We start from the raw sequence: 26,359 nt of genomic DNA, 5'->3' as shown, positions 1-26,359 counted from the left end.
TTGTCTATAAAATTATTTCAAAGTAACATTGTATCCATCGATCCATTTTCTGTTCCGCTTTATCCTCACAAAGGCCGCGGGGGTACTAGAGCCTATCCCAGCTGTCTTCAGGTATTAATCGGGGTACACCCTGAACAGGGTGCCAGCCAATCGCCGGGCACACACAGATGGACGCCCACTCATGCTCAATCACACCTAGGGACAATTTAGCATTCCATTAGCCTGCCATGCATGTATGGGAGGAAACCCCTGCGGGAAGTCCGGAGCCAGAATCGAACCCTGCACCTCTGCATTGTGAGGCCGACATGCTAACCAGCCGACCACCCACCGCGTCACCTTAACATTGTATCATAAACAAAAAACAAAACCACACTGTACTTCCAACAACTTTATTCACACTTTTTTTTCGTCTGCCTTTGTTTTTCATCCATGGTAAATGATTCTGTGGTGTCTCTTCAGGGTTTATTCACTGCAATACCCCTGCACTCCTACTGCCACCTACTGTAGTGGATGTGCAATTGCACTTTATTCTAGTACGGGGAAAAGATAATAATATTCTCCACGGTCACACATAGCCCCGGCATTTAACCCCCCTCACTCCCCTGAAAAAAAATGTGGGAGTCAGCCCCACTATTTGAGAAGGACTTTTTTAGTCAGATGGCTGTCATCATCTGACCATTTCACTCTACTGTCCAAATATTGAATAAACTAGTTCCAGTTCCTACTCTCAGCAGCTCTTATAAGCTTTCATACTGACTAGCAGCAATGCTGTCAACCTCCAGGAAGGTTCCAGGCTCATGCATAAGGTCCACAATGTAGCAACATGGCTGTGAGAAGTTTTCATTGCTACAGGAATCTCCCTTGTAGAGCAGTACTTCGTTCCAAGCTCGGTTGTAGTCACCTCGAACCAGAGTACACCTCAGGCCAATGGCATCAGCTAAGTACTGCGTGGAAAAGGACAATGCATTAATAGTTACAAAGATGCCTTTGGATGAGTGTCGTGACGCGGTAGTCAGCGGAAGCACCTTGAAAAGAAGTGCCCTGTGGCATTGAAATCCTTTCGTGATCATGCCAATGGGGATGACGTTGCACTGCAGCTTACACCTGAGTTCATCCAGGTGCTGCAACCATGGAAATGTGTCCAGGTCTTCCTTTTCAATGGCTCCACCCATGATTTCGGTGACAAACCTGACAACCCCGAGAGAGAACCACAAGTTACCTGAACGTTTACAAAACATTTTGTGTTTTCTTCACCCTTTATGCTGCTTTCTGCACACGTGAGCACACAGTGGTGGAAATGTCTCTTTGTTGATCATGTGCCGGTGGAAATAGTTACCTGGCCAACGCAACATATTGCTCCTGTTCTTCATTCAAAGGCTCAATGGACTCTTTCACCTCTTTAACTAGAAGCGGTAATGCGATGTCATCCATCACTTTACGATTTCTCTCTTGACTAGACTCTGACTGGGCCTCGTCTTTCTGTTGCACCTCATCACTCATCCTAAGTCACAAAAATGTAAATCATTCAACAGTTTTCATGCATGTATTGCCAAATGTTTGAGCCAAACTGGCCTGAACTGCATCATGTCTTTGATAGGCATGCATGACTGCGATTTGGGACACCTACTCGATTGCGTTGACAACAATGACAGGCCGTAGTTGGTTTACTGGTTCCATGCAGAGTTCCTCCAAGGTCAAAACTTTCTCACAAAATCCAACCTGATGGAGACATTCATGTGTTTGATATCATCAGCAAGCTCCCAAAAATGACACTTTTTTTTGTTGTTTTTTTTCTAAAGCACACACCTTCCCAGCATCATAGAAGCCAAATGTGATGACATCAGTCGTGGCCAAATAGCCGAGCAGACCATATTTAACAGACACGTTGTATTTCAGCAAACTGATCAAGGCAAACTCTGTGAATTTGCTCCTACGAGTTATTGACTGGGTGATTTCTTGAATGATTTCCAAGGCTCTGAAACATACAAACATGACAAGTTCTTCCACTTGGAAAAGACCAAATCAGTGATAACACAAGACTGTGTGCTACACTGCCCTCTACTGTCGGTTCTAAATTTTGAGGTTATTTTTCAAAATATCACCAAATACTGTACTGTATGTTTTAAGTAATCCATAAAAGCATTCCATATCGTAGTTTCATAGTGAATATTTTATGAATATTGAATATTCTATGAAAAACACACTACAGTAATGTGAATCATGTCACTGCTAGCTCAGCATCTCACCCAAGTTTACACATCTCCACAGCAGTGGGCTCATCCTTTGTACAAACACTGATTGCCATACACGTGCAGCGCAACACCTCCGTGTGACTGGAACGCAGCAAACCGACCAGTGGTCCAAGGCCTTCGGCCTCTCGCAGCTACGTTGAAAAAGATTTCAGCATTAAGGTCCCGATGTTATTGCAAGACTCGTTTGATGACCTCGCCTATCAAGTCTGATTCCTTTAGTTTTCCGAAAGAGACCCGCTTACGAGCATCATTACTTTGGTCACTTTTGAGAATGAGCAGTGGGTTGCATGATGCATCCGAATGACCCAGGGTTTGGCACTATTCACAGAAAAGGTAGACATTATACTACAACTTTATGAGCGACTCTATTTTGAACACTGTGCTACAATATACATCTGTATCGAGCTCGATATTGAGGTGTTCTCTTATGTCCCGCATGTGCCTCGCGCATTTTCCCGGGTGTCGTGTAGGATTGATTTACTCGGATTGGGTCTCGCTAAACTAACTTGTGTTCTGGTGTCTTCCTCAAATGCCAGTTCGCAGGTGCAGAGCAAGGCACTGATCAGGACCTGTGTGTCTTCCGATTTCAAGGTTTCCACCAGTGCTGGCACGACTCCCTGTGATATCACGTTACACCGGATGGCTTCCTGTCCCGCCATCCTTCCGAGTAATGTTAGCGAATTGGCCACCACTTTCGGACACGTGTCTTGTAGCCTCTGCACAAGCACCTCGGGTCCTCCTGCATAAAATACCTCCCTGGTGGTGTCATAACAATACAAAGAGAACTCAGATTAATGCTCGTATAGCTGTACAATATTCATGCCTAAGCATGCGTTTTGTGTGACTGCCTAAAATGGAAGACTTTGGAGGAAACTCCGAAAGCAAAGGAATAAGAAAAGAAGTATGCGCAAGATGAAAAATGTCTTTAATCAGTAGTCTCTCACGTGAGCAAACAATGTGTTCAATTACAGACCTGTGAAAGGCATTAAAAGCAACCCCAACTGATGTGAGCGCGAATCATTGCTCTCCGTCAATAGAAGTTGCTAAAGTAGATGAACACTACTTTTCACCCAGAGTGAATCGGTGCTGCGTTATCAGGAGTGCCGATACGATTCATTGAATTTGATGTGTAAACTGTGGATTTGGTCATCTTTTCTTGCTCTTACATTGTATTGTGCTGGTCTCCAGATGTGATATTGGTCAGGCCCTGGATAGCATGCTCTAGGATCTCTGGACACTTACTCTTCAGTAACCGAACCACGACGGGTATGGCACCTGAATGGAAGACAACAATCAAATGTGCACCCGAGGATGTCAGTGGTCGATTTGAGGCGAGTACAGTACCTAAATCCCGGAAGAGTTCTTTGCTGGGCGGGAAGGAGGTCAACAAGGCAAAGGCTTGGCAAGCATACACTTTCACGCTGTCGCTGCCGCTAGTCAAAAAATCCACCAGAACCTTCTCAATCCTCTGCTCGTTCAGAAATGGTTGAAGGCCAGCTGTACACATCGTGAGAAATAACAACCAAGATAGACGGCACTCCCACACAAAGTATACACAAGTAGGGAAGAGCGGCCACAGTTGTAACACTCGCAAGTGCTCATCAGGAACTAGTAATGGAGTCACTTGATTCACCTTGCACTTCGTTTCGTCCTTAGTCCACATGTGCAAAAGTCATGTCAGACAACACAGAAAACATTGTGCGAGCAAACGTAACTTTCAGTCAACTGTTTTTCTTTCCTCTCAATGTATGTTTGTGATGACATAGCCTGCCTGCTGTGCAGTGGAACTCGTTAAAGGTGTAGCATCTTCATGATCGGTCTGTTTAGCAATATTTCATGGAGGTTGTTTGTGGTCTTGTTTAAACTGTTACAGCGAAGCCAAACTAGCTCGTTGCGAAGGCGCGCAGAAACGAGTTCGAACAAACCCATCTGGAGTAAGTTGTAACAGAATTATGCAATTCCACAAGCTAAATTTGACTTAAATGCATTGTTTATTTATTGTTGTTATTGATGATACTAGTGTAGCCTGTACTACCGGAGACAAATTCCTTGTGTGTTCTACGTACTTGGCCAATAAAGATGATTCTGATTCTAATCAGTACAAATGTACAAAGCCCCAGACATGACATTTCAAAAAAAAAAATACTAAAACTAATTTGTGCCCACGTAACTATTCCGTACGCACGAGCAACTACTTTGTACTACTTCGTGCACATGGCTATGACATCGTGTGCACTAAATAGTTAGAAACCGCGCACAAAGTAGTTGTTCGTGCGGGTGATGCGGTTACAGCTCCTTGCGGGTCACTTGAATAAGAAAATTGAAGGCATCTTTTATTTCATGTGTAACGAGTGATATATTGCGTTTATTAAATTATGACGGAAGTGACGCAACAGCGCACAGGATGTCACCAGCTTCCCGCCGTAGTTCAGGCAGAGCTACCAGGAAGTCACAGGGTAAGTCACGTTTCATCGACGGTCCGGATTCATTTCTAGTTTAATTACAATATTTCACTTTGTTTTTCCTTTTTCTACGGTACTGTGTATTTAATTAGTTCCCTGATTTGTTCCGAGTCCACATTGCTTTTTGTGTCGTCATTTAATTTAAGTTTTGTCGAATGATTGTTTTTATCCATTGAGTTAACAGGTGTTTTTTTTTTTGTTGCGCAGTTATTTTTGAGACTGAAAAGCACCGTGACTTCACCTATCCCTCCCGCCATACTATGTTGCAGGTAATGTTTGTTTTCTTTTGTTTGTACTGTATATAGTTTTTCGTGTCGTTTTTCATTTGGCTGTTAGTGTGGCTGGCGTGTACCCGCGCGGTTCGTCGCGGCCGCCATTTTTGTACATTGCGCAGCCGTTCTGCTGCGTGTGATGCGTTCAGTGGCATCACGTAAATACCAGTAGAAGTGTTTTTTCCCCCACTTTTTTGTAAATAGTTAATATACGATCACCTATGTTGTGTATTTTGTTTTGTTGTGCAGTTTGTTTTCTTATGGATGATGTTTAGTTCAGGCAGCGCTACCAGGGAAGTCACAGGTTATTTTTGAGACTGAAAAGCCCCGTGACTTCACCTATCCCTCCCGCCATACTGTGTTGCAGCAAAAAAAAAAGAGAGAGAGAGAGAGAAAAGCCACATCCCAGTGTCTGGTGTTCTTGAGGCGGCAGCGGCGTGGAGCTCGAGACCATCACAGTTGTGACCTCGTCACACATGTTCATTTCACCCCAAGGTATGGGGAACAACTAACCTGGACCGTGGGGTCACTTGTAACAATTCACCCCTTGAGATTACTCCTATTTGTGTTGAACTGGCATTTTCCATGTGATTTATTAGTTGACCCTTGAAGCTACTTTGCATAGCAGTTTTGAACTTCCTAGGTCAAAAGAGCTCTGAGACAGATATGTCAAAAAGGTTACAACTGTGCCCCCTCTCTCCTACAGGTCATCTTTTCAAAGACATGACTTCAATGTTGCACTGTATTTTTTTTTTTCCATGTTCTGTTCTTACGGTTCTGAGCGGCACCCGCGATGCACTTAACAGCAATGGCCTGGATTTCTGGACTGCCGTTTTTAGGCAAAATGGCCTGGCTTTCAGGCAATTTGGAGTTAAGAAGCAGCTCCATCAGCAAAGAAAGGCCTCCTCCCTTCTGTATCACCCGGAAACTCTCGAAGTCACTCATACAATTGGAAAGAACCAGCAAGCTCTCCCCATGTAGGTCAACTAAATCCTGCGAGATGTGGAAATACTCAGTTGTACCCATCCCAAAATGCCAAAATGAAGTGCTGATTTAGGATGAAATTATATGCATAAAAGGATTGGGACACTAGGCCTACAAAACAGGAAGTTGTGGCAACAATAAATGGATGTTGTTTGTTTACTGCTCTTGCAGGTTGCACTCTTCTGGGCAGCTTTTCCACAAGATCTTCCAGAGTGTCTGTCAATTTCTCACCAAGGTCAGGAATGGAAATTCTTTTAGGTTGACGAAAGGCCAACAAGCTCTCGATTAAGTGACCAACAGTGTCTCAATGCTTCTTCCATACAATATGTTTGACACTGTACACCAACCTGATTATTGAGGATCTCAATGAGGTCATCGAATAGCCGTTCGTCCCTGAAGGCGCTTTGTGACTCTTCACAAGTAGAAATTACCTGCAACGTTTTTAAAGCCAGTTGCTGAAGGGCATTGAAGGTTGACTTGAGCAGTGCGAGTAGTTGACGAAGCCCTTGTAATTCGATGACAGCCCGGCAAAGGTGTGTGTCCTTCATAGACATAAAATCATTACAACTTTGAAAGCGGATGTTGACTTTGTGCTTCATCAGATACAATCCGTGACTCCATTTGTGTTGTTTTGTTTTTTCAATGTGAATCACCTGAATCAAATTGTAGATGGTGTCCAGAGAGTTCTTCTGAACATCTGGGTCAGCATTAGAGAGGAAGTTGACTAATAGTGGCAGACCCTTGTTCTCAATGATCTGGACCTGACAGCAGGAATCCGCGGACAGACAGGAAAGGCACAGGGTCCCAAATTCTTGGACAGCAGCGTCTCATTGACAGGGCAAACATAACATAGTAAAGACAACATAGCATATTAAGCCTGTACCTCGCTGAGTGGCAAATGCTTGTGTTTGCACATGCAGTTTTGTTCAAGGTTACATCGACATTCGCAAACAGTCAGTTTTTCTCGGCGCAGAGAAATTTTTAAACATGTTCAAAATGGTGACAAGAAAAAAATTTTGCAAACGCAAAGGAAAAAACTACATTTGCACACGCTCGCCAGCCTTCCCCACTCATTGAGATACCACCTTAAAGATTAAGATATGCGCTGCTGGAGAGGCAGCCACTCAGGGGCGCCATTATTTAAAAAAAAAAAAAAAAAAGTGGGGGAATATCGATTCAGCATTGGAGCATGAAAACTTACCATTGGGTGATAGTTTGTCAATGATGGTTGGAATAATATCCATGTTCTGCAGGGCACTCCTGGCTGTACCTTCAAGTGATGACACAACTGAAATGAAAGGCCTTTTCACACTGCACTTAACTCTGCTAAGCGCGCCCTTTGAGCAACCCATTCATTGCGTACCCAGGTTGCCATTTGCTGTCACTGCAGTTCAATTAGGGAGCAGCATTTCGACAGTTGGCATGTTAAACAGGAGAGGTGGTTGAGCAATGTCTGAGTTGCAACAGCAAATGATTTGGGTGGAGTTGTTTTTGATAATACCATGGGGAAATGGAAAAAAAGAACTCGAACTCTGCTGTCCCAATGTGCCACACTGGGCCAGCACCAGCGGTTGTTTCTGGCATGTGTATAGAATCAATCTTTCAAGATGCAATTAATGTAAATAACATGTTGGTGGGGCCTTATTTTTGTTTCTGGCATGTGTATAGAATTAATCTTTCAAGATGCAATTAATGTAAATAACATGTTGGCGGGGCATTATTTCATAAGACGGCGTCCGCGTGGAAACGGCAGGGTAATGTTTCCCTCGGTGTGGGCGTGGCCGACAACATAGCTGCGCCCCCGTTACTGAGCGTTCAGCCCCAAATATGGGCAAGCTTGCACCGGTTGCCTACCTCCTGTTGGTTTGCCTCGAGAGGCAAGCGCAGTGCGTCGTAAGCGCTTTGACTCGTTCATATGCATTGGACACCGAACATGTGTGCCGTTGACCTACTGTTAGTAGCCATGACGCCCAGTCCAATGATGGCATTGCGTCTGATCTTGCAGTTGTTGTGAGTAATGAGCTGACTGAGAGGCTCCAGTGCCCCATGCTCCGTTAGATAAACCTTGTTCATATCTCCTAATAGCGGGGGGGGCAGAACACAGACTAGATTAGACGGGCAGACGGATGGGCAGTCGAGACAGGGTCCCTTCACCTTCCTCCGCAAATTCGTAGATTGCTTCGCAAGCTTTTATTAAAATGTCCTCTTCGGGAGATTTTAGTAGAAGAACTGCAGTCGCTGGTGTTTTGAACGCGACGCGTCGTGCTTCAATCTGTGAGATGACGGTAAAAAGTGGGACTATCTTGAGCAGAGCTCCGATGTAGCACAAGTAGACGAAGACGTAACTTACCGTGTTCAAAGACTCGCGACTTGTCTCGTTTTTCTGATCTCTCCTCCCCATTCCGTCACCTGCCAGAGCACATAAGTTTGATTCGTTTCCTACTTTTAGAAACGTACGTGTTTATTTTACATGTTTTATCGAGTGAATTCAAATTAATTTGCTGTCCCACTGCTTGAAGTGTCCGCGTCGAGGACGTAGTCCAAAGACCACCATGACAACAAAGTTAGCGTGACGTAGTAACCGAGGCAACGTTCCTCCAAGTCCGTCGTGTAAGTCATCTTGTGTATTAATACTGAACACTAATACAAATTGTGTCCATATTAAGTGCATGATTGCTTCATGGTAGAATGGTTAAAAACCTGATTTGTTTTAGACAGACTCAAGGGTCCTTCAACTGGTGTGGTAATTTCTCCGGTTTCTTTTTCTAAACTAAAATATATTTATACCTATTAAACAACTGGCTCACCGAATATAACCTCAAAATGACAATGACTTTTAAATGTAATTTTTTTTAAACTATTTTACACACGTTATATAATCTCATCTAGTTTGCCCAGCCCAGGTTAGACGTAGTCACTCAGTTGGGCCATTATGTTCGCTACAATATAACACTGGGTTTGTTGTAAACAATGTAGTAAACGTTGAAAATAAAATGTGCCTGAGACCCAAGAGTGGACATAAATGCCCTGTGTGTGTCTTAAGGTATTGTCGCTTTTGGACAAAAGATTCAGCAGAGCTTTACAAATCACATCGTAGGCTACGCACACTGAGTGCAGTGGTAGGCCGATAATGGCAACGACAGAAGAGGATTTGATGTCCACATTTTACCTGCAGGCCCCAAAAATATCCATGCACCGCATAAATGCTGTTTGGTCTGCGAATTACAAACGATGTAAATGTAGTGGGAAGGTAATGCACGGAGAAGCGTCGTGCTTCTGGCGTGGGGGGGGGGGGGGTGCAGCGAATCAGGACGCAGCCCCTGCAAAGCCCAGGCTGCCCGAGTGTCGACTCCCATCTGTCGAGCTGTCACTTGACAGCAGCAGCACACATGAACCAGAGGGTCCCGCGCACGGATTTCGATCGCCTGTCGACTTTACTATAAAGGCGTCGCCTTCGTTGCGTTTTCAACGGGGCAGCGACATTAAAGGACAACAGCTTTGGCGTCTCCACGGACGGAGCACGAAAGCGTAGGACGAAGGTTTTCGCCGCCGCTCGCTACTCGGGCTGCTAATGCTAAAGCTAGCTAGCTTGCGGACCGGATAGCAGGTGTTCGGCAGCCCGTTGGTGTATTTAGCTGGCGAGCTAAGGTCGGATGAGCTAACGATAGCTGCCGGTCAATGGTACCTTGCGGCTGCTTTGGCATAATAAATGTGTCAATGTAGCGCTTTTGCCAATACAACGCCAACTACTTCCCGTGTCAATGCATGCACCGTTGTGAAGTGTTTCTCCGCCTCTCGCCTTGATGAATCTAACCCGTATATGACTAGCATGCTACGGCTCTGCTAATGCCAGCTCAGTGAGGCTTCACGTCGTCGCAGGGCTGCGGAGTTCCACGGGCGAGCCGAAAGGGGGAAGAGACGTGCTCGATAATGCATACTGGGGGGCGCGGTGGACTGTCAGGCGAAGGAGACCGATATTAGCGTCAACGTTGCGCCCTGTCCACCCCCGTAAATCCTTGTTGAGTTTGGCCCATATGGTTTTAGCCAGGCTGCGGTGGATATTTTGATGAAGAAAGGGATTAGGCTCATTTTGACCAGACAGCTGACTAGATGAATAGCCCTGTTATCCACTGAATCGTGAGGTGGTGGCCACCGTGCCAGAAAAGGGAATACATTCTGAAGATCAACCCCACGGATTGCAATACACACAACGAGCTTGCAAAACGATGGCTTCGGCGGGCAGTATTGCTGCAGCCATTGCTAGCAAAACCAAGACGAAAAAAAAGCACTTCGTTGCCCAGAAAGTGAAGCTCTTCCGTGCCAGCGATCCTCAACTCAGCGTGGTTATGTGGGGAGTCAACCATTCGGTAAGTTGGACCGTATTTTAGAGCTAATTATACGTGTGTATGCGCCCCTCCCCATTACATGACATCCCAATGTATACTGTAAATGGCGGCAGGTTTTCAGCATGTTGAAAATGGCACAATTTTATTGCATGTATCGGATGATGTGCGTTTTGAGCTGTTAGTACTCGTGGTTTCCTGTTATGCACATGTAGGGTAAGCGGCAGGACTTGATGTCATGGGTGAGTGCATCTTCCAATGTGAGGGAGCTTCTCTGCTTTTCCTTTTTTTTTTCTTTGCATTGGGTCAATGCCCTTGGCTTGCTCCTAGTCCAAACATAACCAATGAAAGACCAAACCTATGTAGAAACACATTTCTTTTTCAAAAGAAATCCATATTTCTTAGGTCAAGAAACGTGATCGTCATTGGCATGAAAAAAAAGTGGCATTACTTTTACAATTCCTCTGTTGGATGTGAATATATGCTGGGAGTTGGATAAAATTTTCAAATCTCCCCAAAGCATGTTGGGAAATTGTTTTTTGGCGCGATGAAATTATGATTGAACTCTTCTGCAGCAATCCCCTCATTTATGTTTGGTACAAAAACACCACTGAAGGGTGAACCATAGTGACGGAGGCGCCATTTCTGCACACCATTTTATGGTTGTATTTAACTGGGAAGTGGTTTGCTAACACTCTGAATAAGAGGAGCTTCTTAGTAGAACACTTCCCAATTTACCGCCACATTTTATTTGCTTACAGATTATTTAAAAGAAAAAAGAACAACAACAGTGATGACTACAAAACTGTTAGGGTGGCATCAGTGCCAATTCAAGAATGTTTTTCTTAATTTTTCATGATAATTTGGCCTTGACAGAGGTAGTTCTAGAATTGAATAATGTGTTCCTTAGAAAAAGTGAAAAGGCCAATTATAACATCATAACCATGACATTAAACACTGGCTTAGTTCACATTTTTCTCTTGGACACACTCGTCATATTAGGAGTTAATTTGACAGCAGCTTGACATTACATTTCGAGTTTTGCTCGTCTGATGCAGGAGCCACAGCTGGTTTGATGTCATTTAAACTGGTGCGACCAGAATTTGCTGTAATGTGTTCTGCCAAATTTTAACTAGGTAGGAAGCATCACTCCACATAGTTGAATAATTTCTGTTCATATGTTAATTGTCTTATTGACAAAGTGCCTGTAAATGAACAAAAGAGCCATTTTGTCTGCATGGATATTTTTTTAGGGTGTCAGGACATTTTTTCTTCGTAGCAGTAGGCCAGTCACTATTATTACAATATTGCCATATTTCTCGAAGTAAGATGGGCATTTTTTTTCATGTGTGTGTTTACATCCATCAGCAGTCGTTGTTGCTGATTCGTTCACTTTCGTGTCAGATACCATGCTCGAAATCTGCTCCATGCATAAGTCATCTTATGGTCCATCTTTCACCTTTTTGTCTTTGCGCACTACGTTCACTTCAGCTTCTCCATGGAATAGTCTCTTTGCTGCTTTTCGATTCAGGTGGTGCAAACTACCTTGAGTTGTACCGGTGTATGTGCTACCACTCTATTTTTATCTGCGTCCTCATTACGTCTGAACCCTGTGCTTGTGAACAGAAGGATGCAGAACTCCCCACTGGCACAACAGTGTTCGCTACAGGTTGAAAATGGCTGCAATATGACAAGCCAGTCGCCAAATTCAGTCTCATTGAAATGTGATTTGTCTTTGCGCTTTTGCTTGTTACATAATACAGTCGCGGAGAGCCACATTGAAAGTGAGGGACGAGTCATAAAAGGGAAAAAAAAAGTCAAGTGATGGAATTTACTCTAAACAGGTCTCATGAGAAAATATATAATTTATAAAATGTAAAAAATAAGATTGTGCACTTGGAATGGCCCACAAGGCTACATTCTTGTGCTCATAGAATGGCTTAATGTAACATGAAGACAAGCTGTATTTGAACTGCAGTGGCCTTCAATGAAAATTCTGTCTTCAAACTCACATGTGTGTCATGGGATTATTTTGTCTAATTGCCACCAGTGATTAATGGGTTTAGAGTCATAACCATCTCCGTAATGATGCCATGGCCGCACAATTGGTCAGCGTAAGGTTAAGTCCACACTCCGACCATCAAATGTCATTGCTCTGTGACCTTATGATACAGGCAATGTGTTGAAGGTCAAATCTCCATTCAGTCACGTCTCCATTGTGTGTTGTGAATGCCTGCTGTTGGAGCAATATCGTGGACTCATTCATACAAACACATTTTTCAGTCTGTATCTTAATCAAAGCTCAAAATACATCTTTTTTTTCTATTGGCTAACAGTTTTGCTCATAAACCCTGCGTACTGTCAGATCTTGCAGGAGTTCACAAGCTTAATTTTTTTTTTCTCCCCACCAATTTGTAGCTGTTAGACTCTATTTCAAATGTCTGCTTTCGGTCAACACTACTTGTCATCGGCTAAGAGCAAGTCATCGCTTTGACAAAGTTCAGAGATAACAACACCGTGTCATGCTGCTGACGGAGCACTCTGCCGCACTCGCTTCCTGTCCAAATGAAGCAATAGCACATACTTGCTTCACTCTGGGCCGGAAAACTTTTGCATCGCCATGGAGACAAACAGGACGTGGTGGTTTTCAATGACTCTGCAAGTGCGATAGTCGTATGGCAATGAACTATGCTGGATGCGAGGTTAGGCCGGCTAATCAACGCAAACGTTGCGACGCCAGCACAATGGCATTGAAATTGATGACAAGTGAAAATAGATAGCTGAAAATAAAAGAGTGCAATGTGGCAAGGCATAACATTGGAAGTAGTCTTCTTTGCGGAAAACGATGTTGCATTTTCGTACAAGTGACTTAGAAAAGTAAATGTAGCTGGTTACTCACCACGTCTGGTTTGTGCAAACACTGCCATGTCTTCTCCATGGCCGTTGCTAATGGCTCACAATCAGGAAGCGCTTGACTTGGTCCTTCCATCCGGCAAAAAATGTCAAATCAATCCGTGACTGAAGGTGAAGAACAGATTTACTGTCTCTGCATCAGGAAAATATCAAAGACTGAATTCAGTTCAGATGAACATGTTTAAAACAGCAGGCACACTCATTGGGCAGATTGACTTGAAGTGGAAACAAATCAGCTTTAAAAAAAAAATTAAAAAGCAATGCGTCAATTGGCGTGCTTTCTTGTGGAATTTTCTGATTCGTTCCTAGGCACGTCTTGATATTTTTACGATTTGAAAGCAACAGCTGGCTTTTCCAATCTACAGTATGTGTCACATCAGCATAAAGAGCTCATCTGTCAATTGTCTGCGTTTTGAAATATGCTGACATCGAAGGGCTTTGCAAAGCTTAGCTGCACCGTAAATTAGCACGGTTGCCGTTTAAATGGGTTGTAAAGGGGTGACATCAGATGTTTTCCGCAGCGAGATTCAGTAATGTTAGACGTCAGTGGTGTTTACCGCTTTGCACGCTCATCATCGTGTATGCAATAATTGCAGCGCTGAAGTTTCTTACCTTATCACTGCCCCCCACCCCCTTCTCCCCATGTTTCCTGTAGATAAATGAGTTGAGCCATGTTCAGATTCCCATAATGCTCATGCCAGATGATTTCAAGGCCTACTCGAAGATTAAAGTGGACAACCATCTATTCAATAAGTAAGATCTTGAATGTGTTTATGAATATTGAGCTGCTGTTCGCATTGTCAAATTTAGTTTTGGACCCAAAAGTTCATTTCCTAACTGTGGTTTCTTGTTTTCCTTGTGCAGAGAAAACATGCCCAGCCATTTCAAGTTCAAGGAGTATTGCCCCCTGGTGTTTCGAAACCTCAGGGAGAGGTTTGGCATCGATGATCAAGATTTCTTGGTATGAAAATGTACCTTCATCTTTGCTAAATGTCCACTTAAGTTGAGGCCATGCGCGGCAGACTCCTTGCTACGTTGGCCAACTGCGACGCTGTTTGTCATTTGTCTTTAAAATGAGGAATTGTGCAACTGCTGTGCGAAACCATCCTGTGCAAGGGCCATACTGACTACTGAACTTCACACGGAACTAGAAAAACACCAGAAGTAGCATTTTTGTTCAGCCCACTTGCGAGGCCTCTCTTTGGCATCTCTGTCTGTCCGTCCGAGGCAACCCCCACCACTCATGCAGTGAGTTAGCAGGGCTTGGAGGTCAACATGTCCTAGCTCATTGCAGCTGTCCATTTTATGTTTATATTAGCCTTTAACGTGCTCTATTGGGAGTGTTAAAGATCCTAGCAAGTGCAAAGCACTGTCATGGCATGGCTGGCAGAGAATTACTTCACCAGGTCAAGCGCTAACAAAACTGCCTGTTCAACTTTCTGTTTTTTTTATTTGTTTGTTTTTTGAATGACAATAGCCCTCATTACAACCTATCCTCACAAAGATCTTGATTCGGTGGGAGTGAATTATGTGTCAGCCTTTTAATACATTTCACAAAGCAATCCATTTAGGTCATACTGTGAAGCACATGTTAGTGCATGTGCCTCAAAGGTTATTCCTCCATAGTAAAAGATGCAAAGATTTTGAAGGGGGTAGAGGTAGTCACCGAGGGCAGAGGACATCATGAATTCTTGAAGACTGAGGCACAGAGACAGGATTTGGGGATCATGTTACTTGGAGACTTTTCCAAAGTCTGGACAACAGCTGCTTGTGTCTGTGTAAAGGTTTGGTCAGGCGCAGTGTGCGGGGTCGGAACACCGCATGGTTATCCGGACGGCTTGAAGAAGCAGCAAAAAAAAATTGTTCAAACAATGGTGGTCATCCAGGTCAAATACAGTACTGAGCATTTTTGTCTTTATTCATCAGAGTTAAGCTTAGTCAGGTTGTTCAATGAGCAATGCCCCCTCCCCCTTTTTCTTTCTTTTTTAATATTGACAATGTCAATCATATTGAACATTTGATCATATTGTTTATCACATCACTATTTCCCATCAAAAAGATTAACTAAGTCTGGTGAATGATCTTTCTTTTCCTCGCAGAACTCCCTGACTCGTAGCGCTCCCTTGAACAGTGAAGCCCAGGGACGAAGCGGGGCTCGTTTCCATACCTCATATGACAAGCGCTACGTCATCAAGACCATCAGCAGTGAAGACGTGGCGGAAATGCACAACATTTTAAAGAAGTACCATCAGGTGACATAAACGTAGTAATGCCATTAAATTAGCAGAATCAGATTGATTGGCTAAGTATGTGGGGGGGGGGGGCACACCCAAGGAATTTGCTTTCCCAGTTCGGACCGTCCAGAGGAACGTAGACAAAACAATGACCAACAGGGGGAGACAGATTGTGAAGCATGGCGGTTCGCTGTTCAAGATATCTTAGTTGTGAAAAGAAAACAATGGGGGAGAGGCCTTGATTGAGTTATGAGTAACTGTTGCAGTAGACCCTGTGTTGTGTTCAATACCCACCGTTGCTGTGTATCCATCTCATTTTGCAGTTTATTGTGGAGTGCCATGGCAACACGCTGCTGCCTCAGTTTTTGGGGATGTACAGGCTCACCGTTGACGGGGACGCAACGTACATGATTGTTACACGCAACGTCTTCTCGCACCGCCTTTCTGTCTTCAAAAAATATGATCTCAAGGTATAAGGAGAGCACAGAAAGAAAACCAAATCACCGCAGTAATGCCAGTAACATGATGGTATTTTTATTTGCTTCCAGGGTTCGACTGTGGCACGAGAGGCCAGTGACAAGGAGAAGGTACGGCGCTCTGGCTAATACACACTCCTCCTTTAAACATGATGAAAGGCCATTTTACCCGTTACTTTATACAATTACGAGCATTTGAACACACTTAGGAGTTATGCGAAAATCATTTTACACTCAAAAAATGGATATGGTTGCTGGCATGGAAATGTGTCTTATTTTTTTTGCAATCATTCCTACTCTGTCCGAGTCTGCTCCAAATTCATCAATCCACGATGACCCATGTACAATTCGGTGTGTTGTGGATCGGCGGTGCCCCAGTCCGGTCCTCGAGTGCACCTATCCAAACTCTTTCAGATGTCTCCCTCCTCCAACACACCCAATTCGAGCAGCGAGCGCATCGGCCAGCTTTGCAGAACCCCGATAACGACCCTGATCATTTGAGTCGGGTGTGTTGAAGGGGACACATCTAAAACATGCCGGATAGTGGTTCTCGAGGACTGGACATGGGCACCGCTGCTGTGGACGGTGCAAAGCGCGGAAATGAACACAATCGAATATCCGTCCTTATTATCTTAGCAAAGACAGTCAGTTAGCTTGTGTATGTCTTGCCTATGAAAACACTAACAGAATTCTTCCGCGAAAAGACATTGGGTCAATTACAGAAGAAGCGATGCGCTGAAGAATCTGTCGTTGCGTCGATTTCAGTCCCCAACACGACTTCGAGCAGTTTCAATGCAACTGCCATCACCCAAACAGTTAAATGATCTCCAAATCGGGTGGCATGCGTTTCCTTTTGGTAATGCTGACAGTCAAAAATGATCATTCCAACACTTAGGACCGATTATTCCATGACCCCATTCCCGTCTGGTCCCCTGCATGCTGTGTGTGTTTCTTAGTTGGCTTGTACCACTCTAACCTTGCTTCTGTTGCTCCATTATTCCCCCTGCTTGCTCTCTGCGTGTGAAAGATGTGTGCGCATGAATGTTTGTTTGTGTGTGTGTGTTGGTGTCCCCTTTTGAGTGCTATTGAAAATAGCAATATCGATGTGTGTAAAGGAGGTAGAGTGGTTGTCTCCCAACCCAGAGGTTGGGGGTTTGATCCTCGGCCATTGCGACCTTGTGAAATTGTCCTTGAGCAATGTACTGACCCCCCCTGTTGCTCCTGATACTGCGTCATCAGTAGGTTAATGAGTAAATAGCGTCAAGCGCTTTAAGTACCACAAGTAGAAAAGCGCTATGTTAGTGACAGCCCTATTTACCAATTAACCATGTGATTCGGGGGTGTGGGGGTTAATCATTTTTGTGACAGACTTATTTCACCTGTATTTTTGGGGGGGTTAATCATTTTTGTGACAGACTTATATCACCTTGGTTTTTTTGGGGGGGGGGTGTAGTTGCTTATTTCAAATCTTCGCTAATGAACACTACTTGTGACACAGCATCTTTGACCTTGTGAAAGAAGGAGACGGCATGCAGAATTCCAAACCCTCTACCTCTGGGCTATCTTTTTTAAGGCCTATCTACTCAGCAACACTGGCAAGAAAATTGCTGACCATATAGCTGTGTAATCCCACTTACTGTGGAGATTTGTTGGAACAGGAAAATGCATGAACCGTTTAAAAAAATGGTCCTGTTAAACTCACTGTTTTGCAAAGGCCTGTTTTCCATAAGCATTGGCAATGTGGCACCCTAACTTTTGTTCAGTGTTGAATCAGTGTTTCGCTGCTATTAACAGCAAACTCGGAGTTTTTTTTCCTGAACATTGCCCGCCTCAATAATGAGAGTAGCCCCACCAGTTTGTGTGGTGCACGGCAGCCATGCTGGCTGCATCACTTAATCCTCTGCCCTTCTCACCCCGATGCGTCCATCACTCTGGAACGCGGTAACTCGGAACTGTTCAGCCCGTGTGACCTTTTCCTTTGCTCCACAGTGCATTCTTTATGTTCCCCTGAAAAGCCAAAGTTTATTTGTATTTATTTTTTTTTTTTGGCTGAGAGGTTTTGTTTACACTGCAGCACATGATGCGCAATTCAGATTTTTTTTTAAATGCCCTATTTTTACAAACTTGTGCACATTGCAGAAAGAACTGTGACCTCTAATGTGAACCGAATGCATCTGTGAAGTGACACACGCACGGTGTTCATCATCGCCTTAGAACAAAGTAGTCGTGAGCAACGGTGTTGGGAGCTCTCAAGACATTAAAATAATTTTTGAGCCATTGATTAAAAACACCTAGTGCGAGTGGCGTTCCGACCTGACTGATGTGCATTGGGAAGTGTGCACACGGCTCACTATCAACGCCATCCCGGTTGGCCTAAGTCATCAAAGGAAGGACATAAAATGTACACATGGGCTCACCAATATATGTTGTACATGTCAGAAATTCTAAGGATATAGTTCAACAAATGGATGCAGACGAATTTTCATCCATTTTAAAAAAACATTGTTGATGTACTGTATCTTTCTACAGTTGGCGTGAGCGGCAGTGTTTGCTCAGTTCAAATCCCAATAAGGACCGTTTGCTGGCAAAGGCCGTGTCTATGAGAAACCACCCTTTCTGACTCAGAAAGGTTTAGACTTTCCATTTGAGTTTCTGGTGGTTTAATTGTCGTGCACCGTGGAAGGGGACGAGGGGAGGGCTCGAGCTGTCGTGATTCCCTGAGCTAAATTTAGCCTTGTCGGTGTCAGACAAAATACAATTCGGGGGTTTAAGCTAATGAGTCAACTGTTTTTGACTCATTCGCTTGGCTACAGTTTTATTTGGTCACCAGTTGTATTTTCATGAGATCTCAGCAACGTCAAACGTGCACACTCCTCAGATTGTGGTTGGGTCTGACTTTCTTTTATTTATTTTTTGGCAAACAGTAAATGCGATAGAGCTGTTTTTTCAAACCGGCATTTCCACACCCAAAAAGCGGGCGATACCGAGTGGTCATCTGAAACCCTGCATTTTTGGTGTGAACTAATTCCACAAGACTGACTACTGTAAAAACAACAGAACGATATTTGGTGGCGGTGAGCACACGAAAGCGCTTTTGACTGCGAGTGCCGGCGTTCAGCTTCGGCGATTGTGTTTGCAACCTTTCAAGTGTGGACACTCACACGCATTGCTATCGTGAGTGTGCAATAAGTGAAAGATGAACAGTTGTGTTTAGAAGGTGCCGTGTGTGTTTTCAAATACTCATACAAGAAGCATGGCGGGGTTGTTTTCTGACTGCATGACTGTCTGCCTTTCATGCATGCATCTGCATGGTCGAAGACGTTCTTCTGCATCTTTTGATAGTTCACTTCTAACACATTCCAGTGTGAACACGAGCCCCATTCTGTTTCAACCTATGTGTTACATCTGCCTGGAGTTTTGACTTAACCTATCCATCATTTAGGAAAGACGGGGGTAGGTAAATGCGTCATTTTAGCATTTTGTTAGTGTCATTAATAACATTTTAAAAAATAATCATCATCATCATAATATTATTTGGAAAAGCCCTTTCTAGGTGTCTTTCTGAATCGCACACAGATTCAATGTCCTGATACGAATGCCGAGTGGACCGAGTTTAGCATCCATGGGCTTAATTGCACCACCGCAAATGTAGCTCTGCGCTTGAAAAGTTTCCGTACGTTTTCTTGCTCTATTTAGCTTCCATCCCAAGTCTCCTTCGAGGAGCCCTGCCGGCCTTTCTTATTCCTTGTCCATATGCCGAAAGGCACTTTTTTTTTTTCCTTCTTTCAACAAAACTGCCACGCGAACAGGTAGAGCAGCGTAATGCCGACCTCCAGCGCATTCAGTGGACTAACACAGACAAAGTCGAAGTTCTTCTCGACACATAGCGGCTAAATAGCAGGAAAGCGCAACAGTTGGCCACAATAATTTTCCGCATCCTGCCCTCTCCAAGCCTCTTCCAGTTTTTCAAGCAGATGTTCTTTTACATTTGAAATACTTTGCCTTTACTTCCAACTTCCTTCCTTCCTCCCTTCCTCTCTCCTTTTCTTCTCTCCTTTCCTCTGCCCCGACCGCCCCTTCCTCGCTCCCCCTTTTTCTAGCAGCCGCCCCCACCAGAGGATGTGCCCCCGCGGCCCAAATCTGGTAACGTTCAGCAAAGGCTGCAAACACTGCGGATTGCGACGCGCTTTTACTGCGCCATGAAACACGTAAGAGATGTAAGACAACCAGGGCTCATATACCAGGCATGATCTATCTAACCAAGCTTCTTTTGTAGTTACTTTTGTTCCCACCGAGATTCCTTTCTTCTGCAGGAAGTCTTGTTTTGTTTTGAAGGTCATACGTTTTTCAATTTCTCAGCAGGATCATTCGATCAATGGCACCAACTTGCAACAGACAAGAGCAAAAAGTTTGAATGACCGCGTGAGTTGGAAGGTCAAACCGATGGGAGATCGTGAATCAAATCAACGGAATACAGTTTAGACAACGTAACAAGAAAGTCGTGAGGGCGGGTCCTTTCTTTTCCTCACCAAAGCAGTCAAAAATGCATCAGTCGGAGACGACGCTAGGATGGAGAGAACGTGCCTGAAAGAGCGCCGAGGAGATGTGCTGACCCGCCGCCTCTCTGTTGGCAAACCGTTTTGTTATTATTGGCACTCGACAAGTACGTTGCTGCCTTCGGTACTGTCGTTTAAAAGGATATCCAAGAGATGACTCACATTAGACAAGTTGGTTTCCTCCAAGTACAGCATGTGCTGTTCATCCAACCAAAATGTCGCAGTGTGACTCCCCAGTTGTATTCTCTACCTCCTCATGAATTGGAGCATTGTTTATCAGCTCACAGTTTGAGAGCGTACCATGCAACGGTTTTCGATGTGCCGCTAGTAAGCAAGCGGCTGATAATTTAATTTTGATTGAATTGCTTTGCAGGTGACTTGTGTGAGTGTGTGTAGTGCAGGGATCTTGGTTTTTGACCACTAAATGATGCTTACAGGCGGTCTGGGCCTGCTCACAGGACTCGGATTGCGTTGCGAATTGGCCAGTGTTGAATGGCACTTGACGTCTCGTAGGTGTGACGCGTCCATGTGAGAAAGCTACGTTTGAGCCCATGGGCGGAAGTACGTGTGCGTATGGGAATATTTGATCGTGGGATCCCGCGGGTGAAAGTTATTCAAAAGTGAAAGGAAAACCTCGCTGCGGGCACTGAATTTGACATTGACAAATACATTTTCATTTTTGGGCCGATGATGTACAATTGGTAACCCATTCGAGTTGATTTGGGACTCGTTGGTAATCATCGAAACGAATAGCGAACACGGACGAGTCCGAGCTCTTACGTTTTTTTTTTCCTTTATTTTTAAACTACCGGTATTTCTTCCTGCCACTCGTGTCTGTACTGCACACGGTATCAGCACCAGCCCAAACTTCAGACTAAATGCACATCGATTACGGGCATGAAGTCGCCCAGAAGTTGCAGAGCTGACTATCCAGCCCTTTTTTTTTTTTAAATATTGCTTATATGAGGTCCATGTCTGTATATGTGTTCAGTTGTCCTGTTTTTTTTTAGATGTTTTCTATGATGTTTTGTGTCATCTATAATTGTGTGTGTGTGTGTGTGTTTGTGTAACGTCTGAAGTGTGTCTACCGCAAGCAAGTCTGCTTCCAAGTGATGTGTTGCTGCTCTTCTTCTGCTGCCATAGAAACGCTGTAGTAGCCACACTGCTGCTGACCGTCACCCTCTCGTTACCTCATTTCCTGCTCTCTTGATCCCAAACGTTAGGCCCCATTCTCACAGAACACCTCTTCCTCCCACAGGCTGATCCAAATCTTAATTGCCCCAACATTCAGGCACTTAAGTCGTGGTTATTTATCTGCGATGCTGACATACGAATGATTGTTTCAAACCAGCTAGCGTGCCGACTCCAGCCCACTGTCGGCAAAGGCGTTTCTTGGCTTTGAGTCGACTCTGCAAAACGGTGTACGGATCTACCAGATGCTTGGAAAAGCTGTTCAAACATCAGGCCATTAGGCCGCGGCCAATACGACTCGAGCGGTTCTGCACGACTCTGATCGTCAAAGCAAAATCCGACCACCTGTGAATAAATACCGCATCAGATGGGTCCGTCCATTCCGACGCGCATGCCGCATGCACCGCGTTCCCCGATTGGCTTGAAGAGTTGGACCTTGGTTTGGACAGACCGCCCGTGCTTATTACCTGGACGGGCGGCTATTTCTGACAAACCGCCGGTTCCAAATCTCAATGATCCTGCGCCCGGGTGTTTCAACATGCCGAAGATAAGATTTTGAATTCTGCCGTGACCGGTTTTCAAGCCCAACGTACATTTTGAAATACCCGAGTAAAAGTTATGAACCGCCATCTGCACCACTTCCATCGACTGTGCTGTTTTTCATACCTTGCGGAAAACGGGACAGTAACACTCATGCTGGTGTTAAAGTGAATACGTTTCCTTTGCAAGGTAAAAACCCGCTGCTTTATATGGCAGCCTCTTGCGTGATTGGCTGACTTTATATCATGAAGAGAGACTTTGCACCAGCATACTGGCATGTTGTTGCCCCGTTCTCCCCACTGGCTGATGACGATTGTTGTCACCGGGACCGCTAATCTCCCTTGCTGATGGCTAGGCTAAGGAGCTGCCTACCTACAAGGACAACGATTTCATCAACGATGGCCAGAAGATCTGCGTCGACGACGAGAACAAGAAAATGTTCTTGGAGAAGCTCCGGAAAGATGTCGAGGTAGGTCTTCCGCGTGGTGGCCCGTCGTGTTGCTCTGACCGTTGATGACTTGCCAACTCACAAGCACCGCCAGTTCAAAGTTTACGTCGGCGGGCTTTGCCAGATTTAACCGAGCTCTTCTTTTAAGAATAGGGTCGGGTGAGCCCCACTCTTCCTGAAAAGGTTCTCCTCCCCTAAACCCTCATGCTTGCCCCCCAACCCCCATCCTTAGTTCCTGGCCCAGTTGAAGCTCATGGACTACAGTCTGCTGGTGGGGATCCACGATGTCGAACGAGCAGAGCAGGAAGAGGTGGAAAGCGAGGACAACGAGGCCGAGGAGGAGGGTGGCGAGAGCGACGGAGGGGTCATCGGGACCCCTCCCGACAGTCCCAGCAACACCCTGGACAGCACCAAGCCCCTGTCCCCCGGAGAATTTGATCCCGCCATTGATGTCTATGCCATCAAAAGCAGTGAAAGTGAGAGGCCCCGCCGTGCCCGCCCCATCTCGAGCTGCTCCCGGTGGACCTGTGCTCACCGTAACTTGGCTTTCGTCCGGCAGGTGCGCCCAGGAAAGAAGTCTACTTCATGGCCATCATTGACATCCTGCAACACTACGATGCCAAGAAGAAGGCCGCCCACGCCGCAAAGACGGTCAAACATGGCGTAAGAAGCTTCCTTTTGCCGTCCGATGTGTATCGGGACAGTCTGAACTGTCCTTCGGAGAGAAAGCGTTGTGGAAGTGCAAAAGAATAGTGACGGGCCCGGTTCAAAGTGTCGCTACTGAATGCAAAACGATGCGTCATTTTCTCCCTGCAGGCTGGAGCCGAAATCTCAACCGTGAACCCCGAGCAGTACTCCAAGAGGTTTCATGATTTCATCACCACTATTCTGTCATAGCCCCCACGAGCACCAGGAGGTGCTCAAGCTCGAGGGTGGTGGGGGCCCTAGGGTGGAGAGGGGAAAAAGCAAAAGGCCATGGAAAGAATGAAGGTGCTGTGGTGTCTTTTTGTGGCTTCCCCGTTTCCTCCTTGCCGCAGCTAAAACATTCGTTTACATTCAACTCCTCCTTGACTTTTGCAGAGGTTCTTTGGATGAGGCAATTGTCAAAAGCAAATGTTCTTTTGTTGTTGTTTTTCCACACCACCTTGATGAGTCCTTTGTCTTGTCATTTTGGTGGAAAAAGTGTTTTTTAAATTGCCCCGCACGTCATTTGTGTGTTTGTGTCAGACTCACCCTTTATGTCATGTTGTCGGGCGGGGCTGAGTTTCACTGAGGGGAGGAGGCCAGCCCCCACCCCCACCCCCCTTCGCCGCGTTCCTTGCGTTTAGTCACTCCATGTCGTCGTCCTGTGCGCTCTTGCCATATGTCGATCCAGCGCTTCCCCTCATCCCGTGCGCTTACTTTTGTCATTTGAGTTGTGATGCGGACTGGATAAGGGTGACTTAGCGACGGGGACAGGAAACGATGCATCAATCGACATCGTAAAAATAACTTCTCGGGTGGCGGTCTTTTCGAGAGTCGACATCGGCTGTGAACAGGCTCTTGCCATCGGCACCTTATGTTGGAATTTAAAAAAAAAATGTTTGCACTTTTTTTCGTTGTTACAGTCCATGACAAAACATTTGCGCTTTTGATGACATTTGTGGCAACTAAGAGGAATCCTGTGAATAATGTGTGCAAAAGCTGCAGGGACTTGGTTCCGTTTGGAGAGAAACCAGAAAAGTATTCGATTGGGCCAGCAAAACCAAATTGATCCTGCCGTGATCATACAAGGAGGAACCACGTGGCTGCGTCGCACTCGGAGCAGCAGAAAAACAAGCTTCCTCTTCTTGCATCCATCATTTCAAAGTCAATGTTTTCAAGGAGGCGACTGATCATTGTCCAGATGTTGTTGTTTTTTTTTGTTGTTGTTTGTTTGTTTTTTTGTTTGTTTTTTTTTGGGGTGGGGCGGGCACTTAATCGTCTTTGAGATTGGTGCGGCACTCCCCCGCACACATTTCCACTTTCACGTTGCTTCACTCATTGTGGAGCATCAGTCACGTTTTAGTTTTTTTTTTTAGTCACCACCTGCAGGTATTTCTCTTTTTACATTTGTTGAGGATGACGATAGCATAGAATCTTGATCTCAAAATGGATTATCCCTCCTCCCCACTGCAGCTTTACATGAGCCGCATCCAGAGGAAAAAAGCTTGCCGCATTTTGTTGACAGAACATCTTCAAAAGGAGCCTTGCCAGTCAACCACTGACTTTTTCTTGGAAAATGCCGGATGACCACTCTTGGTGTTTGTGTTTCAATCTGGTGAAGAGGGTTGCAGCCCCTCACGTTTGCGGGAGTGACCGCATTTCTCTTTTAACTTTGGCTTGATGACTTTCCTGGAGAGAGTTTTTGGGAGATGCTACAAGAAGCATATTGTCAAGGCCGTTCCCATTTGTGTTGGAGGGTTTTTGAATATTTTGCACACAACACCAAATGTTACAAACAACAACCCCACTTATTTGATGCGGTCTTAAGAAGGGAAATGCAATATGTGTGTGTGTTTGTGTTCAAGTGAGAAAAGTGCGTGTGACGTGCAGTACTTCTGTAAAACAAACTTCAAGCAAGTAACGTCATCCTCTTTGACCTATTTTAACCCGTGCAAAAGTTTTCCGTCACAATATGTTTGTGTAGATATCAGATTATATTCACATTTATATTTTTACATTGGATTTTAGTCATGAATCGTTGTATTGGGGGGGGCATAAAAAATGAGTCACCCATGAGGCTGAATGACGGACGGTGCTGTGGTAAATGAAGACTAACTATGCTTGAATCTCTAAAATGCTTACGCTGATGTGCTTTTAAAAAGTCATTAAAAATTGCATGTCACAGGACTAAGTTTCCTTTTCTCTCTAGTCAGTGTTGTTGAAGTTATGTTTGTGTCCCTCCACTTTGACGTGTGAGCTGTTGTTGTGCATCACATCATCCCCGCCGCGCTTGGACTCTTCTTCATTGTTACACTGTGCAAGATGTGTGCCTTTATACTCCGGAAATTATTTAATTTTATACTTTGTATTTGTTTTTTCTTTTTTGAATAAATGTCAAATGTTATTTTGATAATCGGATTTTTAACTCTGCCATGTATTCCCCCCACACACCCTCCACCCCAGCCCATCCCAATTGCCCGTGTTGAGACTTTTAATGTTTGGAATTGTAAAACCATTTGAAAGCTGTGTTCACATTCGGGTCGGCGGTTGAGTGGTATTCACCCTTGGCGCTTGTCTCCCTTCAATGCTTGCCCTGCCTGTGCGCATACGTGCGGATGTGCTTCCACCTGGCCCCGTCGCCCTTCTCAGGAGGCCGCCGGCCGTCATCACGTGGATCTTTGTTGTGTGTGTGTGTGTTGTGTTGCACTATGTGGAGACGTGTGTACAAATTTTACGTTTTAAAAACCCTCCCATCAGCTTGTTATCCATAGGAATGTTTTTGAATGGCGGATGTGTTTTCTTTTAAACACGAGCGACTTGAGCGGAGACTGCAATGCCTGCTGGGAGATAGTTTTTTTTTTGTACTTATCGTGATCAGAATGAGGGCGATGCTAGACTTCAGCAGAGTGCTGCTGCGTCTTGCAACGCTGTATTTTTTTTGTTTTTTTTTTCCCCTGTGAATGCGCTGTTGCTGCCCCTGACAGCTTACCACGCGCATTTTCCA

General features: G+C 44.8%; 2 protein-coding genes across 6 annotated transcripts; one reads left to right on the top strand and one right to left on the bottom strand.

The window, feature by feature from the left end:
• Positions 1 to 375: 375 nt before the first annotated feature.
• On the bottom strand, positions 376 to 9,326 carry LOC147186711 (armadillo repeat-containing protein 3-like). 2 transcript variants are annotated; one of them, XM_086101553.1, is made up of 17 exons: positions 8,441 to 9,266; positions 8,321 to 8,379; positions 8,125 to 8,242; positions 7,923 to 8,048; positions 7,172 to 7,240; positions 6,624 to 6,796; positions 6,318 to 6,512; positions 5,760 to 5,979; positions 3,597 to 3,749; positions 3,419 to 3,527; positions 2,759 to 3,008; positions 2,247 to 2,383; positions 1,807 to 1,975; positions 1,628 to 1,719; positions 1,337 to 1,501; positions 1,026 to 1,188; positions 376 to 944 (listed from the first exon to the last, which is right to left on the bottom strand). In XM_086101553.1, the coding sequence occupies exons 2-17, from the start codon at positions 8,369 to 8,371 to the stop codon at positions 738 to 740; spliced, it is 2,397 nt and encodes a 798-aa protein (XP_085957679.1). In that variant the 5' UTR covers positions 8,372 to 8,379; positions 8,441 to 9,266; the 3' UTR covers positions 376 to 737. The 2 variants fall into 2 exon arrangements, with proteins under 2 accessions (XP_085957679.1, XP_085957680.1); XM_086101554.1 differs by having other exon boundaries at positions 8,125 to 8,379; positions 9,077 to 9,326.
• On the top strand, positions 3,745 to 25,542 carry pip4k2aa (phosphatidylinositol-5-phosphate 4-kinase, type II, alpha a). 4 transcript variants are annotated; one of them, XM_086101555.1, is made up of 14 exons: positions 3,745 to 4,708; positions 4,922 to 4,983; positions 5,354 to 5,481; positions 6,142 to 6,205; positions 13,882 to 13,979; positions 14,091 to 14,187; positions 15,326 to 15,478; positions 15,784 to 15,930; positions 16,009 to 16,047; positions 20,037 to 20,153; positions 22,579 to 22,692; positions 22,904 to 23,147; positions 23,231 to 23,334; positions 23,488 to 25,542. In XM_086101555.1, exons 1-14 carry the CDS (start codon positions 4,657 to 4,659, stop codon positions 23,566 to 23,568), a joined length of 1,500 nt encoding a protein of 499 aa, XP_085957681.1. In that variant the 5' UTR covers positions 3,745 to 4,656; the 3' UTR covers positions 23,569 to 25,542. The 4 variants fall into 4 exon arrangements, with proteins under 4 accessions (XP_085957681.1, XP_085957684.1, XP_085957682.1 ...); XM_086101558.1 differs by lacking the exons at positions 3,745 to 4,708; positions 4,922 to 4,983; positions 6,142 to 6,205 and having other exon boundaries at positions 5,199 to 5,481; XM_086101556.1 differs by lacking the exons at positions 3,745 to 4,708; positions 4,922 to 4,983; positions 5,354 to 5,481; positions 6,142 to 6,205 and adding an exon at positions 9,826 to 10,337.
• Positions 25,543 to 26,359: the final 817 nt, after the last annotated feature.

The sequence above is a fragment of the Hippocampus guttulatus genome, chromosome 21 (genome assembly GCF_054856545.1).
Source record: "Hippocampus guttulatus isolate MCC_2025c chromosome 21, RoL_Hgut_1.0, whole genome shotgun sequence".
NCBI classification, from domain to species: Eukaryota; Metazoa; Chordata; class Actinopteri; order Syngnathiformes; family Syngnathidae; genus Hippocampus; species Hippocampus guttulatus.
This window is presented reverse-complemented; position numbering and strand designations above follow the sequence as displayed.